Genomic DNA, 17,393 nt, shown 5'->3' with positions numbered 1-17,393 from the left:
TTAGAAATTTAAGTCAATTAATGCAGATAAATTATAGTCGACAAAGCCACAAGAAAATTTAGAACTACAACCATGATGATTGGGGCATGTACTAACCATCAAACCCATGGCAGATGGACTGCTGCTCCAGACTTCCCTCAAGTAGTTTTAGTAGGAGAGACTATGCTCGGTATCACAAAAGACAACTAGTGTGCTTACGCAAATATGCATCTCGATGACCGAGAAAAAAAAAAAATTGCTGCCTGGCCACAGCTACAAGCCAGTCTTTATTCTGAATGCTCAGCACTTTGCTACACAAGCACAACAGCTCCCCATTCGGAGAAAAATTGCAGCCAACAGATCACAATGATGCTACAGACCTTTCAGAGCTGGTCAGCCCACACACACTCCGAAGGAGGTAAAGAAAAATACAATTCCCGCCCCATCATTGCACAATGTCCATCAAAAAGCAGTGTCATCAGATGGGGTGCGAGTGCAGAAACATCTGCTGTTATCAGGTGGTGCAGTCCAATTTGCTTTTGTACAGGCATATTTTATGGTGGCAGGCTCATTAAGGCGAGTTTGTGCCACCCAGCACATCATCTTTGCCCTGCAATGCCTTTTAACCCCACCAAACAACTGCTTTTCAAGGCAGGGTTCTTCATTAGTTATGCTAGTAGGTGAAGGAAAAAAAGATAAAAAATGGTTTGCTCAGATGAACTTACTGGACGCATTCCGTGGCAAGTGCAATAAAATGTTGTTGCAGCTCAATTTTAGTCTTTTGAACTTCATTAGTTCTGGAAGCCTTCTTCCCTCCCCTTACCTTTTTCCTGTTATGAAAATATCAGAAGTTAAAGAATTATTCCAACTACAGCGCGAGTGACTAGGCTAAGGCTTGGTTCAAGAAGAAAGCAAGTATTTTACCAACCTCTGGCGTACAAGGGCATATATTTCTATACCGGTGCTGCTGCTGAATCTGCTGCATGCGATGGGACACGCTGAAAAGAAAAAAAAACGGCTTCGAATGTCGACTTACCACGACAGCAACCAGCTTTTTATCCCACATACTTCTGCTGAGGATAGACTGTCACTTTTGAAACTTCCCTAAATTGCACTACCGAAAATGCAAGAGCTCATTTCACAATTAATCTTGCTGCTTGCATTAAACCTCGACTTCTTGAAGGCTGTGCACGTTTTTGAGTGCGCATTTCGAGGCCTATCACAAAGCAATGAGAACAACATTGAAGTCTACAGACTCTGTTTAAACAGCTATCTGCTTAAAATAGGAAGCACAATGCAATACTTGCCTTAGTTACAAGTAGGAAAACTGTGAATCACAGCAGCTACTCCTGTCACATTGCCATCTTTTTTGCTGCCAAAGTTAAGGAAAAAAATAAAAGAAACACTGGCACATTTTTGCTACCAGCAACAAAAGCTTGTCCATGCTTACAATTTGCCTAACTGATTGCATAAACTGATTTACTATATCCTCGAATTCAGTACATGTTCATTTTTTATGAACATGAAGGACAAAGCAGGGGCAGCTAATTGTATATTTACTTAGCTTCTGGAGTAATTCACCTTATCACATTTTTTGTAAGCTACCCCTTGCATGGACCAGTGCCATAGGGCACAATCCACTAAAGAAGACTCGGCAAGCAGTTTGCTATGTCATCTTCCAATGTGTTTCAACGCTTATTCTCTTTTATTTTGTTCTGATGTTTAAAATCTGGTACTGAAAGTGACAATGTCATAGTTACATTAAAAATCATGAGGCAGCAAAATGGGGTTGAAAGGGAAGATGGAATTGAAAGAAGCGAGTTATGTACAAGGCGCATGATGGTTGTCGGTGGTGCACAGACGAGCATGGCAGGTGAGGTGATAATGACGGCTCGAGCAGTTTTCCAAATATGAAGCTGTGTAGAAAGATGTTGCACTTCTCTGCGGTGTCATCCAAGGCATCCCTTACAGAGGCGCATAATAAGCCACGCGGCCTGCTAGCACCAGCACGTGGCGACACCTATAGCTCGGCGTCAATTCTGAAATGGTTACGTACACTTCTCGTGAGAAACAACTGCAGAGTTCTTTTTGTGTCTGTACATCTGGAGGAATAAAAAAAAAAAAATGATGGAAGTGGTGCCACTTTTCTTTTTGTTTTCTGGTTTTGGACACTGCGTGCAACACGTCGCCCAATGTTGTTCGTCCCAGCAGCCCAATGAGCATCCACACAAGAAAACACCAACCAAATGAGCCACATTACTTATCTACACAAACAATATCTCCAGGGAAATTGAAAAAAAGGGGAGGGGGGGGCAACAAGCTCATAGAACAGACATCAGGAAAAACAAAACAAAAAACAATGCTCTTCAATGCACTGGTGATCCAGTCATCTGCTGGAGAGGATGTACTATGTGACAGCACTGATCAAGTGTTCCTCTGTGGTGGGCAAACTATCATCGTCACACATTCAGTGTCCTGCAGATAGGTGCTACGCCGACAATGCCAGTGAGGCGAGCTCTGTCTTGCCATCCGTCCGAGGAGACCGATGAAAGACCTTGCACAGCCAAAGGCAATGCTGCAATCTGCACAACGCTGCAAGGTGAACCGGGTGCTGGGCCTACAGAAAGGCTGTACAATCTGTGAAAGTTCAACATTCCAGACAGTTCCATAGTCCTAGTGCGGTGACTGATGAGGGCTGCATTGCAGGGCACTACGGTTGCCGCAGTGTGCCTGACGAGGCAGGTACGGAAGCCTTCCCGCAATCTCGCACTGCTTTCCTTCGAGGCACGACCTCACGGTCCTGGGGGTTTCTGCCGGCCGAGCACTGGGCTTAGTGTTCCCACTGGTTTCTGCGGCCACCGCCTCTCCAGCCACCACCGGGGGGACCCCCTCGCTGCCGGTACTCGCCACTACGCCCGCCACCATTCCAGCCGGCCTGCGGTGGAGGCGGTGGGCCCTTCCAATAGGGGTCAGCGGGAGCGTTCCACTGGGGGGGAGGTGGTGGATAGCCCGGCGGCACCACGCCAGGCGGCAGCATGCCGGGGGGTGCCCCATATGCAGAGGGGTCCACGGGGGGCGGCGGTGGCGGGCCGTACATGCCTCCGGGTGGTGGCACCAAGTTTGCTGGTGGTGCCATCCCAGCAGCCGGGTGTGGCGGGGGCATGCCTGCCGGTGGCATACCAGCAGGTGGCATACCAGCAGGTGGCATTCCTGCAGGTGGCATGCCTGTGGGGGGTGGGGCACCATAAACGGGTGGTGGAGGAGGTGCTGCCGGTGCCGCGACAGGCTGCTGCAGTTGTGGCTGTTGCACAATGGCACTGGGCGGGGGTGGCACCTCCATCTCCTCAAGCTGCTTGCGTGCCATCTCCATCAGTTCGCTGGCAGACTTTGCACCCAGCTGGCTGCTTGTTGTTGCACTAGCTGACGAAGATACTGTTACAAGTGGTGACATGGCGGCGGCAGGGCTTGATGCACTGGCCGACTGCAATGCAGATGACGCAGTCTTTCGCCTTCGTGGGTCCTGAGGCCGGGAGGCATCTTCAACAACCAGCTCGTCCTTGGTGGGTGTGCCTGGGGACCGCGACACTGACGCTGCAGCTCCAGCTGCCGCCGTCAGCACGCTTGCAGTACCGGGCAGTGGCGAATCTCCGATGCCTGGAGGTGGTGGCGTGGCACCGGCACCTTCGGTATCGGACTCGGGCGTTGCATCACCCGCAAAGTGACGCACAATGGGGTCCTCAGTGAGTGTTTTCTTGGCGCCTAGCGGGCTCTGCGCATGTTGAGGCGACCCAATCGCGGTGGCAGCCGAGGTGCCCAGAGGCCCGGAGGAAGACAGCAGCGTGCCCAGGACGTCGCTGACACTGGAAGCGGTACCGGACGGCGTCTGTTGTGGTGCTGGTGCCTTCACCTTGTTGAGCAACTCCTGCAGGCTTGACGGCAGGCTGCAGCCGCCTGACGACGTTCCGGTGCCACTAAGAAAAGACAGGCCCGTGTCTGTCGGCAGCGAACTGTCCAAGAAGGGGATGCCCGAAGCCTCGGCAGTCTGCGCTTGGCTCGGGGTGGGAGGTCGCGGAGGAGGGGATGACGATGACTTGCCCATCGACAGCTGGATGGCCTGCAAGCGCTGAAGCTCAATCTGCCGCTTCTGCTCTTCCACCTGTACCACAGAAGAAGCATGTGACCATTATGGACTTGGGAAGACATGAATACATGACATGGCAACAATGACATGTAATGACAGTGGCAAAAGCAAAGTCTTAACTGGAATGGTATCTTTGTTTGTGTTCAGTACTTTGAAAGTGGGAAACAGACATCAAAGATACAAGTGAGCACATCACACTACACATGTAAACTCGGACACCTTGACAAGCTGGCTAAGCTAAAACGTAACCTATACAGTTGAGGAAAAGAAGCCCATGCTTATTATTTGCAGACTACTTGCAATGGTACTAAAAAACTTTGAAAAAGCACTGTTGCAATTAAATCAAGGTGGTTTGGCAACTTCATCCTAGCACACTTAGCTCTGCAAATTTTAATACATAAGAAAACTGCAGAAAATAATGATCACAATATAAGAAAAGTTGAATTTACATATGTGCCTGTGCACACACACATAAAAAAGAGAGAGAGAGAGAAGCAGCTCTGACTAACCGTCTCTATTGTAAATTCAGCCCCAGCAACCTTCAGAGCACATACCGACCTTCAGAGCAGGCCTTCATAGCAGGAACACTGCAATTACAGCTTTCTATGCAATTCTTGGCAATTGGTAGAGGTACAAAACTTGACATGCAGATGTGGGGTAGCAACTGAGAATAGACTTAGTTGTATGGACTTTACACTTTTAGGACTCTACGAATGTTGGCAGATTTAGGGCTACCAAAGAAACATTACGCAATCTTCAAATGGCGGATACCTCTCAGGCTTGGTGCACTGATCTGGGTTCATTATCTGGTCACCAGTCTTGTGGTGTTAGCCAAGAAATGAAAGAGGTGGGCCATAAATGAAATGACACACCGATGATGATAAATGGCCAATGACTAACATCAGCTATAAGCACCGTTTCTGGAGAGCAGGGCTTCTTTCATTCCTGCCCCGAATTGAGCCATGTAACCTTCATCACAAAGGCGTGAAAAGCGGAGGTACTTTGCTGCCCTTGCTAGTGTTACGGCTCAGCCTCTACAAGGAATGTTCAAGTCACGTGGCGAAAAATTGTCGCAAAGTTCTTCAATTGTCGTTCACATTCTTCAACAAGGATATTTCGAATGGAAAACGAAAACATACACACAAGTGTGCTCTGTGCAAAACCTCCTCCTTTCTCACGCAGTGTGGCAACGTGAGCAACATTCGACACGTGATGGGGCCGGCTTGTCTGTGAAAGTGCATCATGCTTGGACACGACAATTGCACACGCTTAGGCCAAAGGTTGCTTCCCTGTCTTGGGCAAATGTGTTATCGGGAGTACGCTCCTTTAAATGGAGGAGGTATTGAAGTGTCACACTTTGCCACCAGAGAGCCTTCACCTTTTGTTCACAAACAAGAGGTGACCACTTCTTTATGTAACTGTAATTAAACATGCCGTTTTTTAAACTTTTACGCCACCTCGTCACTGCCTGGGCCCTGCTATTAGAGAGCCCCAAGAAACAGTGCATGGCACATCGTCCTCTGTAGGGCAGCTGCATCCCATGTGTGCAATTCTGTTGCCCTTGGAACCAAGGCTCACCTCTTGAGTGAGCTCCACAAGCAGACGCTTTTGGTGTTCCAGGTTGGCATTGGAGGCCAGTGAGGCAAGCACGGATGTCGTGACGGCAGCTGGGTTGGCGCCTGCAGAGATGCGCTCGATCAGCTCGCTCACGGCCTGTCCCGACACCCTCGGTGGAGGTGGCGGAGGAGGCTCTGCAGAAGGCGGTGTGGTGCCTGCAATGCCCACCTGCAGCAGACGGTGCATACGATGCCCGTGTTACCTCGAAACCCTAGAAAATATACTGGCAAGTGCCAGTGCGCCCTGAACAATTTAAATTTACAGTTGCGGAGCGCAGCACTTAGGCGCCCGTTGCTGTGGTGAGCATCGGCGTCAGGATCCTACCTCGTAACTCAGCAAATGTGGAGCGGAGCGGGGGATAAAAAAGTGGTGAGAGCAAAGAGAGCACTAGGAGGAAAGCGGAGGAGAAGGGTATGGCAAAAGCATGAGAAGTGCAGTGCCGCGCATGAGGGGCTTTGCGGCGATCGTGGCTATGATATGGCGCCAGAGTAGCACAGGTTATCTGTATGGAAACAAAGTGCTGCATGAGCGGACGGCTGTCTCCGGCGGCTGCAGTGAATCGCACCCACGCATCACCCACACGCTTCCCCTCGTGCTCTCCCGATTAGCAAGGCAGTCGCACCACAGTTCGCTCCGTTTACAACGTGGCGCACAGAGACAGATTGTCCGCGACAGCCAATATATCGCGAAATGAAAAAACATACCATATTTACTCGAATCTAGGCTGGCCCCGATTATAGGTAAGAGTACGAGCGCTCTACCACATGGTAACCTCTCATAGCTTGTTGATCTGTGGCCGTGTCATCAGCTAGGGAGTGAAGACAATGTACACATGCGGTTACAAAGTTGGCTGGAGGCAGTATTGTTTAAATAAGAGCCAGTCATTAATTCCTTTTTTTTTAGGGAAAGCATTCATGGCTCATCTTCAAGTTTCACGGAGTGGTAAAGTGCATTGACCATGATAATAAAATTTCCCTGAGGGCACCAGCTTTCTATAAACCACTTCTTGTAGCATTGCCTGCTGATCTACTCACGATTGCTCCCCACTGTTTTTTTTTTAAATGCGCATGAACTGCCTCTTCAACTCTTCATTTTCAAGAGCAACAGGTGACCCGCCTTTTCTGGTAGTTACATTGAGTGAGGTGCATGTTTTGAAAGGGTTTAGTGAATTCAAACTAAATATTCAAACTAAAGTGTAATACAAAGTCACACATGACTCTCTCAATGATGTTTAAGTTAGTGACCAACGTAGCATCAGTGTCACATGGTTGCTGCCTTCTCTGGAGACGCATCCGAGCAACTGTGCTTTAACCACGAACTCAACCTTCTTTGATTGCAGACTGAGTGCGGAGGCATCGTAGTCACAGGTGCTGAGCACATCTCCAGGATGACTTCTCACATAAAGAGGCCATGTTCGCTGTCTGTCTCGCTTGATTGATGGATATTGTTTCTTGACACAAGGGCCAGAAATGGCCAAAGAGTGCCATTACATTTGGCGATGAATGGCAATGAGTATCGATGAATATGGCGCTAATCGAGCGGCTGTATATTGGCCTAGAATATTCGCTGCAAATGGTGTAAAATATGTATCTATTAAAATAATGTCTATGGAAAGTGAGTCCTATGGTTGTAAAAGCACGTTGTGAAGGATTAGATACTAAAACATGTTAATTTATAGCAGCACCAGTGCCTCTGCAGAGCCCTTCAGTGCAAGGGCGCTGAGGCATATGCTCTGTAAGTGATTTCATTGCAGCTACAGCCTCTAAGCAGAGGCTGTGCTACAAATAGCCTGGCCAAATGATTTCTATGGTATTCGTGTCTTCTAAGAACTTGAGTACTGATTTAAAATTAAATAGAGGGTCATTGCCTAAAAAGAAGACTGGGTGCAAAGGTATTATGACGGTATAAGGAAGGGAAGAACTTTTTTCTCTCCTTTTCTAGTAATGGGCACTGAATGAGAACATGAAGGACTGTAAGTCTATTTCCACACCTAGTGCATGTTGGAGGGTGCATGTCTGATGTGTCTGGCTTTATACGTTTATAAGACGGGAGTTCAGCTGTTCAACAAAGCCATTCACTGAATGCCATGGCACAGAATCATGAGAAGCCAACAAACACTGACACCAAGGACAACAAAGGGGAAATTACTTGTGCTTAAAAAATGGAATGAAGAAACGATAAATTAATGGAAATTAAAGTGGATGAAAAAACAACTTGCCGCAGGTGGGAACCGAACCCACAACCTTCGCATTTCGCGTGCGATGCTCTACCAATTGTGGGGATGCGCGACCCTCGCGCCTCCCCCGATGTTTTGCCCGCATAGCATGTCTCCTGTACTCGCGCTTCGCCGCGTGGCCTGCGTGACGCCCGCGCGGTTGATGTGGTTGAAGCGCAGTGCGAGAGATGGCGCGAGTGTTGCGCTGGTAACGCCGCGAGGTTACTTGGGCGCCGAAAGGAAGGCGCTTGCTCTCTTTGGGTTCGAGACAGCCAGCGGGACGGACGTGCCGTGCCGCACGTGCAGCGACCCTCTTTCCCGGCGGGTCGGCGCACGGCGGGAGACGTCTCCCGCATGTGCGCAGCGACCGATGCTTCTGCGAGACCGCCTCGCATGGCCGCCTTCGAACACGCCACGATTCGCGTGACTATACACGCGAACGACCAGGCGTTGGGATCCAGCATGGAGCGAACATATTCGCTCACGAGGACGCGGTGAGTCGGACTTCTAGATTTGTCGCGCGCCCATCGGCATGTTTTGTGGATAGCAACTCGGCTAGCAGGCATTGTTGCATGAAAGGTGCAATAAATGCCCTTGTGATTGTTTGCACTACTGTGTTGTCGTTCCTTTGTCCCAAGAGTACGGGAGGAGAACCCCACATCTGGCGCCCAACGTGGGCCTGTTGGGGCATCGGACGATATTTTTAACAGTTTTGCTTCGTTCGAGACCTTTGTTTGAACCGAAGCGTAGGCCTAGCGTGAATTTTGATCGCTAGCGTCGCCGGCGTGCTTTCTTGAGCGAGGTGATGGTGGCTGTAGTGTGTTTGAACATGTCAACATGCTAAGCCTTTTCGCAAGTTTTTTTTTTTAATGACATTCGTCAGTACGAAAGCCACGTGGTCTGCATCCTGGGAGAGCGAGGCTGAGCGCTCGCGGAGCAGTGGCAAGCCTGAAGCGAGTGAGTACGGAAGCCTCGTGGGTGGTCCGAATTTCTTATGTAAATAGCTTCTATCTCTTTGACTTTGATGAAGTCGCGGCTCTGGTAGCCGAGTGGCTGCGGGCCACGGGTGCCACTACGGGCTGACTGGTATTGCGGCCTGGCACCGGGCATTCCGACACCGTCCGGGACGGTGGGCACCGTCAACTCGGATGCTGTGTGCACCGAGCGGAGTAGGACCACCTCACAGAGCTGACGTCTCCTCGCGGCTGCCGGTTTTGCGCCCATCTTGGGTGTTGTTTTTTTTGGATGCCGGTTGTTTTCAGGGTAGCGACGCTTTAGGCCTAAGGCTTTACGAAGCTGCCTGTCGCACGTGGAGGGACACAACCTGGTGGACCGTGGCGTTGAGGTGTTGCACTTTGCTTACCTCATTCTAGTTAGCCTCGCACGAATTGAAATTACTCGTTCGACTCAAGGAAGCGAGCTTCGTTCACGTGAACTTAGCATCTGAGTAGCTGCCCGATCTTTTGCTAGCCGAGTTGAACATTGTACCACGTGGGCGATGCGCATGCAGAATTCCTCTCCCTTGCACTACCTTAGTGTTTGCCGAGTGTGTTGAGTGTACGCAGATGAGCGGAGTCACCCCTGGCTTGCTGTCACCTGCACATCGCCTGCGCTGCTGCCCCGGACTACGATCGAGCCACCCCGGGCGATGGTGATGCTGTGGCCAGTTCGGCGCAGTGACTTCGGCGGCCTCCTGCATCCAGCTCACAACCCTCGGCGGCAGACAAAAGAGCCGGCGGTCACCGACAGCTACGGCGGCTCAGCCAGCAGGGCGCGTCGGCGCGAGCGACGCTTGCTCGTACCGACTACTGCGTCGTCGTCTCCGGAGACCTGGCCTGGAATCGTGCCGTCGAGTCTACGAAGCTGCTGCTCTGACCGGCGGATGCCAGCGGTGTACCCAGGGACAATGTCGGCTCGCAGGCTATGGACGGCGTGTGGACAATTCTTCGGCGCGGCCTCTGTTGCATGTGCTACCTTGTTCGCGAAGCACGCATTGATGTTAGACCGAGTGACATGTTTCGCCGGAATAAGAAGTGATTTAAGGTTGGGGGGATGTAAGGATGCGCGACCCTCGCGCCTCCCCCGATGTTTTTCCCGCATAGCAAGTCTCCTGTACTCACGCTTCGCCGCGTGGCCTGCGTGACGCCCGCGCGGTTGATGTGGTTGAAGCGCAGTGCGAGAGATGGCGCGAGTGTTGCGCTGCTAACGCCGCGAGGTTACTTGGGTGCCGAAAGGAAGGCGCTTGCTCTCTTTGGGTTCGAGACAGCCAGCGGGACGGACGTGCCGTGCCGCACGTGCAGCGACCCTCTTTCCCGGCGGGTCGGCGCACGGCGGGAGACGTCTCCCGCGTGCGCGTGGCGATCGATGCTTCTGCGAGACCGCCTCGCGTGGCCGCCTTCGAACGCGCCACGATTCGCGTGACTATACACGCGAACGACCAGGCGTTGGGATCTAGCATGGAGTGAACATATTCGCTCGCGAGGACGCGGCGAGTCGGACTTCTAGACTTGTCGCGCGCCCATCGGCATGTTTTGTGGATAGCAACTCGGCTAGCAGGCATTGTTGTATGAAAGGTGCAATAAATGCCCTTGTGATTGTTTGCACTACTGTGTTGTCGTTCCTTTGTCCCAAGAGTACGGGAGGAGAACCCCACATCAGACCCCACACAATTGAGCTACCGCGGCGCTGTTTCCCCATCCACTTTCTTGGGTATTTATGTGTACTGGTAGAACCCTGGGAGTGTTAGCCAGTGCCACCACACACAGACCTTGGCGGCGGACGTGGAACCTTGGACGTGGAACCGGAGGACGTCCTTGTTGCCGCAGGCGTCAAGAGAATGTGATCTTTTTGGGTCAGTGTTTGTTGGCTTCTCATGATATGACTAACAAAAATCGGGCCCCTCAGTTAACCCCCTTTCTTCTTGTTTATGGCACAGAATAAGTAAGAGAACTGAAATGCTATGCTGAAGCTGAGGTGCTAAATAAGGACCGACTTCAAAACAAGCAAATTATCATTTCGCTTGTTTTGTGAATACTTTCATAGCTTTCATGCAAAATAATGAGTCACAATCGAGAGGGACTATATTTTTTACCTAAATAAAATGCGTTATCAATTACTTTTGCATCATATGTATTAGAAGCACTTATTTAAAATCTAATGAAGTGTTGAAACATTCTTCCGCAATTTACTTTGATTCCATTTGTATTTAAGATTTAAAATATTCGTACCGCCTTATAAATTTGCACAGAAGATACACAGATCATAGAAGACACTCCAAAACCTGGAAATATGGGCACTGCTGAGAACTTCTCGCACCCTTACAGACAGGTTGGGTCTTAACCATGTGTTGCGTTAACTAAGCTGGCACTTGCACCTACCTCATTCTCCTCGGGGTCGTAGGGCACATCCTCGTCATCTGCCAACGGCGTCCTTTCCTCTGCAACAGACGATGTGGACGATGTCTGTTGAAGCCGGGCTTGCCTTGGCCGTTTCTCCAAAGGTGGCGTGTACGAGGGTTCGTAAGGCTCCTCGTCATCCGAGTGGGCACCCACAGAGGTCTCTGCCAGCGGAGGTGTCAGCGACACAGCCTCCGAGCGATCGGACCACGACAACCTGCACAGCAGATGCGCCAAATCTGTCAGCCCTGGTCAAATACCTTGGGAGCAAGCAGCTCCACATGAACACTGCTAAAGAGAATGCACAAGTGTAGATCCCGCAGCCTTGCAGCAGAGGACAGTAGAAACATGAAGCTTGACAAGCTTGTCACTGTAGCTATCATTCACACAAAGGAAGTGCAGTTCTTTATCTGAGAACACCAATGATGGTGCACTGGACAGCATGAGCCAAAGCAGGCTATTACTGAAAATGCATCCCCCAGCTTCTCCTTTGCCGAAGTTTGCACTGTTTAATTGATAGAAGGGCTCAACGTTATCTCTGCAGTTAAGAAGTGCGGCTCCTGTGAGAAAAGGGATGCACGGTCTTTGACTTTTCAGCAGTTTTTTTTTTCTGGCACACATAAGCATAACAATCATGTAACAGATTTCAGGCACAATCACTCCCATGAGAACTAAGCGCCACAACTGTTTGCTCTCAATGCCCAAGCCGTTTACAAAACTTTGCTGACAAGCCCCAATCTTAACGCCTATGAGTCCAAGGAAGGAGGGCAGTGTGTGGTCAAAAGCAGACGGCCCCAGCTGCTCACAAACAGCGAACGAGTGGTCACTGCTGTGCACTTGCCTGGATTTGCCAGAGGGCGGCCTGAGGCGGTTCTTGTGTCGCACTATGATGCCCAAAAGCATGTGTGGCCGACCGGACTGCAAACCTGTGAAGAAAGGTCGACACAACGGCCAAGGTGAGAACATCAGTTTCTCTAAGCTCTTTCTTGTTTGAATTGACCTTTTTGCATCCTGCTGGGAATGAATAAGATGAATTTTCTCCTATTAAGAGAAGGAACGCATGCATCGACCAAGATAAGCTTCTTTAAAATTCAGCGCAAAATTTAACCCTTTCTCTGCCACTGACTCGTGTAATTGTCATCAGAATTCATACCACTATAGCAGATGGTGAGCATGTCTGTCAGCGTGCTTCTAGTTGCAGTTTTTTCAATATTAGATGGCCGAACTTGTCAAGAGACAGTTTTAGTTTAGCATGTTAAGCGCAACAGTGGTCTCGAAATGCACATGCACAGAACGCTAAACGAGCTATACTGTTCAGCGTTGTGGGGATGCGTGACTCTCACGCGGTCCCTGATATATTGTTTTCCTGCATAGCTCCTGTCTTCTGCAGTGCGGCTTCGCCGCGTGGCCTGGCGCCCGCGGCGGTCGGAGTGGTTGAGGCGCAGTGCGAGAGGTGGCGCGAGTGTTGCGCTGCTAGCGCCGCCTCACGGCAGGGTTAGTTGGGGGTGCGGCAAAGATAAGGGGCTCTCTTTGGCGGTGGATCGGCGAACAGCGCGGACGTCCCGGGCGTGCACCGATCCATGCTTCTGCCAGACTGTCTCGCGTGGCCTCCTTCGAACGCGCCACCGTTCGCGTGACCGTACAAGCGAATGACCAGGCGTTGGGATCCAGCATGGGGCGAACATATTCGCTCACTATCCGGCCACGGTGAGTCAGACTTCTAGATTTGTCGTGCGCCCATCGGCATGTTTTGTAGATAGCAACTTGGCTAGCAGGCATTGATCAATGAAAGGCGCAATAAATGCCTTTGTGATTGTTTGCACTACTGTGTTGTCGTTCCTTTGTCCCAAGAGCATGGGTGTGAGAATCCGACAGGGTACACATGCTACTTTTCAGGTTTAACGTTACCTGCTTTGTGTGGCTTACGTAAATAGCGTAGCAACATGACAGCAGTGCCGGCAGCCAGCTTTGAACTGAATTTGGTGTCGCTGTTGCAAAATTTACTTCGTTTGTAGCAAATGAGTGTGCAGAGCGGCTTTAGTTAAGTTTCAGGCCGCTTTGACAACAGTGTATTATGGATAGCTTAGCGAAGTTTTTGAGATCACTTCTCATTTCGAACGTTTTGAGGCCTAACAAGAGAAACTTCTGGGATGGAAGCGCCACCTATCGCTGAGGTCAAGAATTGGGCATGATAGCACACAGTCTTGAAGATCGGACATTCCAAAGTCATGGATGGCAGGCTTGTACCGATTTTGTCGCGGATCGCCAGGCATGGAAAGTACATATACAATCTGCTCCAGGGTGTCATTGTGCTTCTTCTAGCACTTTTTGCACGCACATGAAAAGCTTGGCGAATATATAAAATCAATTACGCACACCATGAATGCGAAATTTAAATCGCATGTGAATAGCCTTCTTGGGACGTAACAACGCTACACTAAACCTCCCCGCAAATTTCGTTTGTTGAATGGTAATGGTATTTCCGTTAACCCTGCTATTATGCTAACGTTAAACAAAAAATGTCCTATGTTAGTTTCTTTATTATGGGCTCCTTGAACACTTGCGTGAGAGACATTGCTGCCTATGTGGGGCATTTCTGTTACACGAAATAATAATAATAATAATAATAATAATAATAATAATAATAATAATAATAATAATAATAATAATAATGATGATAACACACACACACAGTTAAGGATGTCATCACACCTAGTGTGGCTCAAGGATTACACCAACAAAAGATAAATGAAGATATCTGAAGTCATTCCTACAATGTGTACCATTGCTACAGTCAAGACAGGGAGCAATAAACACAGTCTTGAGAAAACAGCTTTTGCCATCTCTGTGACAGCTGCTAACTGGTCATCCACATGGGATTCCAGGGCATGTGGCTTGCCCAAACGTTCCCCTGGTTTGCTGTTGAACCAATGTGCACACCCACCACCATGAGAGTGACGTTTCTGTTCTTTCTGTTACCCTCGGTTTGGCCAATCAAAGCTTCACAGCAAAGTATGCAATAGCACGAGCCACTAGGCACCGGGTGGCCACTGTAAGGCAGCAGCGATGCGCTGGTGAACGGCAGCTGTCAGAGCATCAGCATGTGAAGCAGACAACGGGACGAAGGCGCTCAGTGCTTCGAGTGCTTTCGCACTGCGGGTCTTAAGGGCTGCCATACCGGAAAACGCATTTTCATGTGTCTGCTTTGTGGGGATGTGCGACTCTCGCTCGAATCTGTTTTTCCCGCATGACGCGTCTCCTGTAATCCGGCTTCGCGGCGTGGCCTGGCACCCGCGCCGCTCGGAGTGGTTGAGGCGCAGTGAGACAAGGCGCTTGCTCTTTCCCAGCGGATCAGCGAACAGCGAGGACGTCCCGCGCGCGCGCCGACCCATGCTTCTGCGAGACCGCCTCACGTGGCTGCCTTCGAACGCGCCACCGTTCCATGACCGTACACGCGAATGACCAGGTGTTGGGATCCAGCATGGGGCGAACATATTCGCTCGCTATCCGGTCGCGGTGAGTCGGACTTCTAGATTTGTTGCGCGCCCATCGGCATGTTTTGTGGATAGCAACTCGGCTAGCAGGCTTTGATCTATGAAAGGTGCAATAAATGCTCTTGTGATTGTTTGCACTACTGTGTTGTCGTTCCTTTGTCCCAAGAGCACGGAGGAGAACCCCTCAGCTTTTGAGAAAGGTCCTCACTTGGGTGAGGCATCACGGCATCTGGTATACATAAAGCAGAAAACGAGCGCAAATTGTGATGCAAATGCACCATGTGAACAGAGCTCACCGCGGCAAGGTAAGACGGTGAACTCCAAAAGTTATATTCCAGATGTTATTTTGTTGTGCACGTTATCATTGTCGCACATCTAATTTAATCATGTAAAAAGGCGAAGAACACAAAAATCATGAACAAAAAAACAAGATTTACATCTCACTTTTGCTGTTTCTTGTTCTGCTTCGCCAATCGCACATGTGCCAGTAAGTTCTAGTTCGCTGTCCGCTGTAATTCTTTTTATCTTTGCAATGCGTCGCCATTTCTAATGTCATATAAGCTAGCCCAATATTCAGTCATGGTCCATTTCACACAGCTTAGCACAACGGGAGCCGTCGGTGGTGGCGAGTGTGAACCCGTCCCTGCATTTGCGTTCTCCGTCACTGCCCAGCAAACAGTCATGTACCACGCGGAACTAGAGTTGGGAAGCGAGAAGAAGGAAAATACACCCTATAAAGGAAAGGCTGATACACTGATAAGACAGCAAACTGACAACTACAAATCAAAGAGTTTGCCTTTGGTGCCGAAGTTCTGGAGCCATTACATCTGTGGAGGCGAAGGCAGGCAATTCACATGGGACACGGAGCTCTTGAATATGAACGGCTCTTTTATTAATGTTAGAACAACTATTCCACAGCAAAGTAGCGTCGGAAGCGTACGTACAGTGCTCAGCGATTGAAGCACAATACTCAAAGTGCCCGGCCGCCACCGCTTTCTTTTTTCTCTTTTTTTCCGCACCACAGATGAGTGCTAGATGATTGCCGTGGGACCAAATGCAGTCACAATGCATCCCAAAGGTTCTTACTTTCACTGTACACCACGATGCATCAGTTCGGCATCCCCAGTTCTTACAGTTGGTGCAAAAAGTGCCGGTGACCATGTGCTTCGAGTATCACATTTCAATTGCGGAGCACGGCCCGTGCTGTTGCCTACAGACCAAATATATACAGTCTTTTCACCTGAAAAATGCGATGCCAGGATGAAAAACGATTGAAGTGAATAGCCTAACCAGCTTCAGTCATGCTTCAGTAACTGTTTGTGCACTCAAAAACGCAACACGTTTGAGCAGATTTGGTTTTACGTGGTATTTCAGTAATGCAAAATGGAAAAAATGATGCAACATCCTAAATCGACGTAGCTGGCAGCAGTGCCTGCTGCGCCCGACCCGGTTGGCACATGCCATTACCTTCGCTGCGCCATCACGAAGGCGCCACTGGTCCAAACTCATCCTGCGTCTGGTGCCAATGAATCCATCCAAAGCAATTCCTCAGTAGGCCTCAAAGACCTTTGACCTTTGCCAAGTTGTTCACTTCTTAAGCCGATATTTTAATGTCCAAGAAGCCTCACATCACAAAAGACCCCAAAGACTATAAATTTGGTGCCTTTTAGAGAACTGAAGAGAAGGTGAAACTTCAAGAGCTGTTTTCTCAAATCCGTTTTTTTGCCTTTTTGCTCAGTTCATGGAGCTGATTTCTTCCAGTTTAGCCTATTTCCGACTTTTCTTTTGTCGGGTTCCTTGGGCTGCAGTGCAGGTTGTGACAGTCTCACTTCTTTATCTTGACTTTTTATAAATTTATGGTGTCGCTATTCGCCCACCCCAAAAGTATGCTTGATGTGAATGTAACATAAAAAATGACACTCCAAAAATTTGTGTTAAAAAAAAATTGCAAAAAAAGAAAGAAAAGAAAAGGCCGGACTGTCATGACCTTCAGCCCACATTTAGCTATGCAGTCAATACTCAATGAGCCTCCCATTGCATTTTTTAAGCTCTCCAGGCCCTCCAGAATGTTCGAGGGAGAAAAATTCTTCTGAATAAAATTAAATAAAATGTTCTCAAAGTATCACACTGAAACTTTTAATGAAGCATCAGGGAGACATTCTAAACATTTGTGCCACTTTTCATCGAAATCTATGAAGAAATAAGGAAGTTCACTTTCAAAGTCACATCCCCCCATGTGACATGGAAGCCCAGCTTCCTTTTTCTCAAAGGGCAACTAAAGGTTAATATTAACTCAACGTGGGCTGTTGAAATACAATTCCAGAAGCCTCGAAACGCTTGTTTCGTGCGAAGAAGAGACTTATTTTAAGATAAAATGCGTTCTGAAGCGTACCTCTAGCGCAGTTCAAATCACCCGCCCTCTGATCCAGGAGTATTGACGTCATGGTCTCATAGTGACGTTGCGCCGTCGGTGAGTAAAACGCCTCCCGCAGACGGCGCTACGACTTTTCTGCACAAAACACCAACGCGCGGCGAGAAACAGAGCCAAGACA

The 17,393-nt window shown here is 49.3% G+C and overlaps 1 protein-coding gene across 4 annotated transcripts in view; it reads right to left on the bottom strand.

Moving 5' to 3' along the window:
* Positions 1-247: 247 nt before the first annotated feature.
* The window catches only part of pps (protein partner of snf), a 141,336-nt gene continuing 124,190 nt past the window's right edge, over positions 248-17,393 (bottom strand). For all 4 annotated transcript variants that reach the window (XM_065440522.1, XM_065440525.1, XM_065440526.1 and 1 more), the window contains 4 exons: positions 12,189-12,273; positions 11,330-11,564; positions 5,699-5,905; positions 248-4,135 (listed from right to left, as the gene is read on the bottom strand). In XM_065440522.1, coding sequence (XP_065296594.1) covers positions 2,810-4,135; positions 5,699-5,905; positions 11,330-11,564; positions 12,189-12,273 — 1,853 coding nt within the window. In that variant the 3' untranslated portion in view covers positions 248-2,809. The remainder of the gene's footprint in view (positions 4,136-5,698; positions 5,906-11,329; positions 11,565-12,188; positions 12,274-17,393) is intronic.

Source organism: Dermacentor albipictus, chromosome 3, assembly GCF_038994185.2.
Source record: "Dermacentor albipictus isolate Rhodes 1998 colony chromosome 3, USDA_Dalb.pri_finalv2, whole genome shotgun sequence".
NCBI lineage: Eukaryota > Metazoa > Arthropoda > Arachnida > Ixodida > Ixodidae > Dermacentor > Dermacentor albipictus.
Note: the sequence above shows the minus strand (reverse complement) of the source record. Positions and strands in the feature narration are given on the sequence as shown.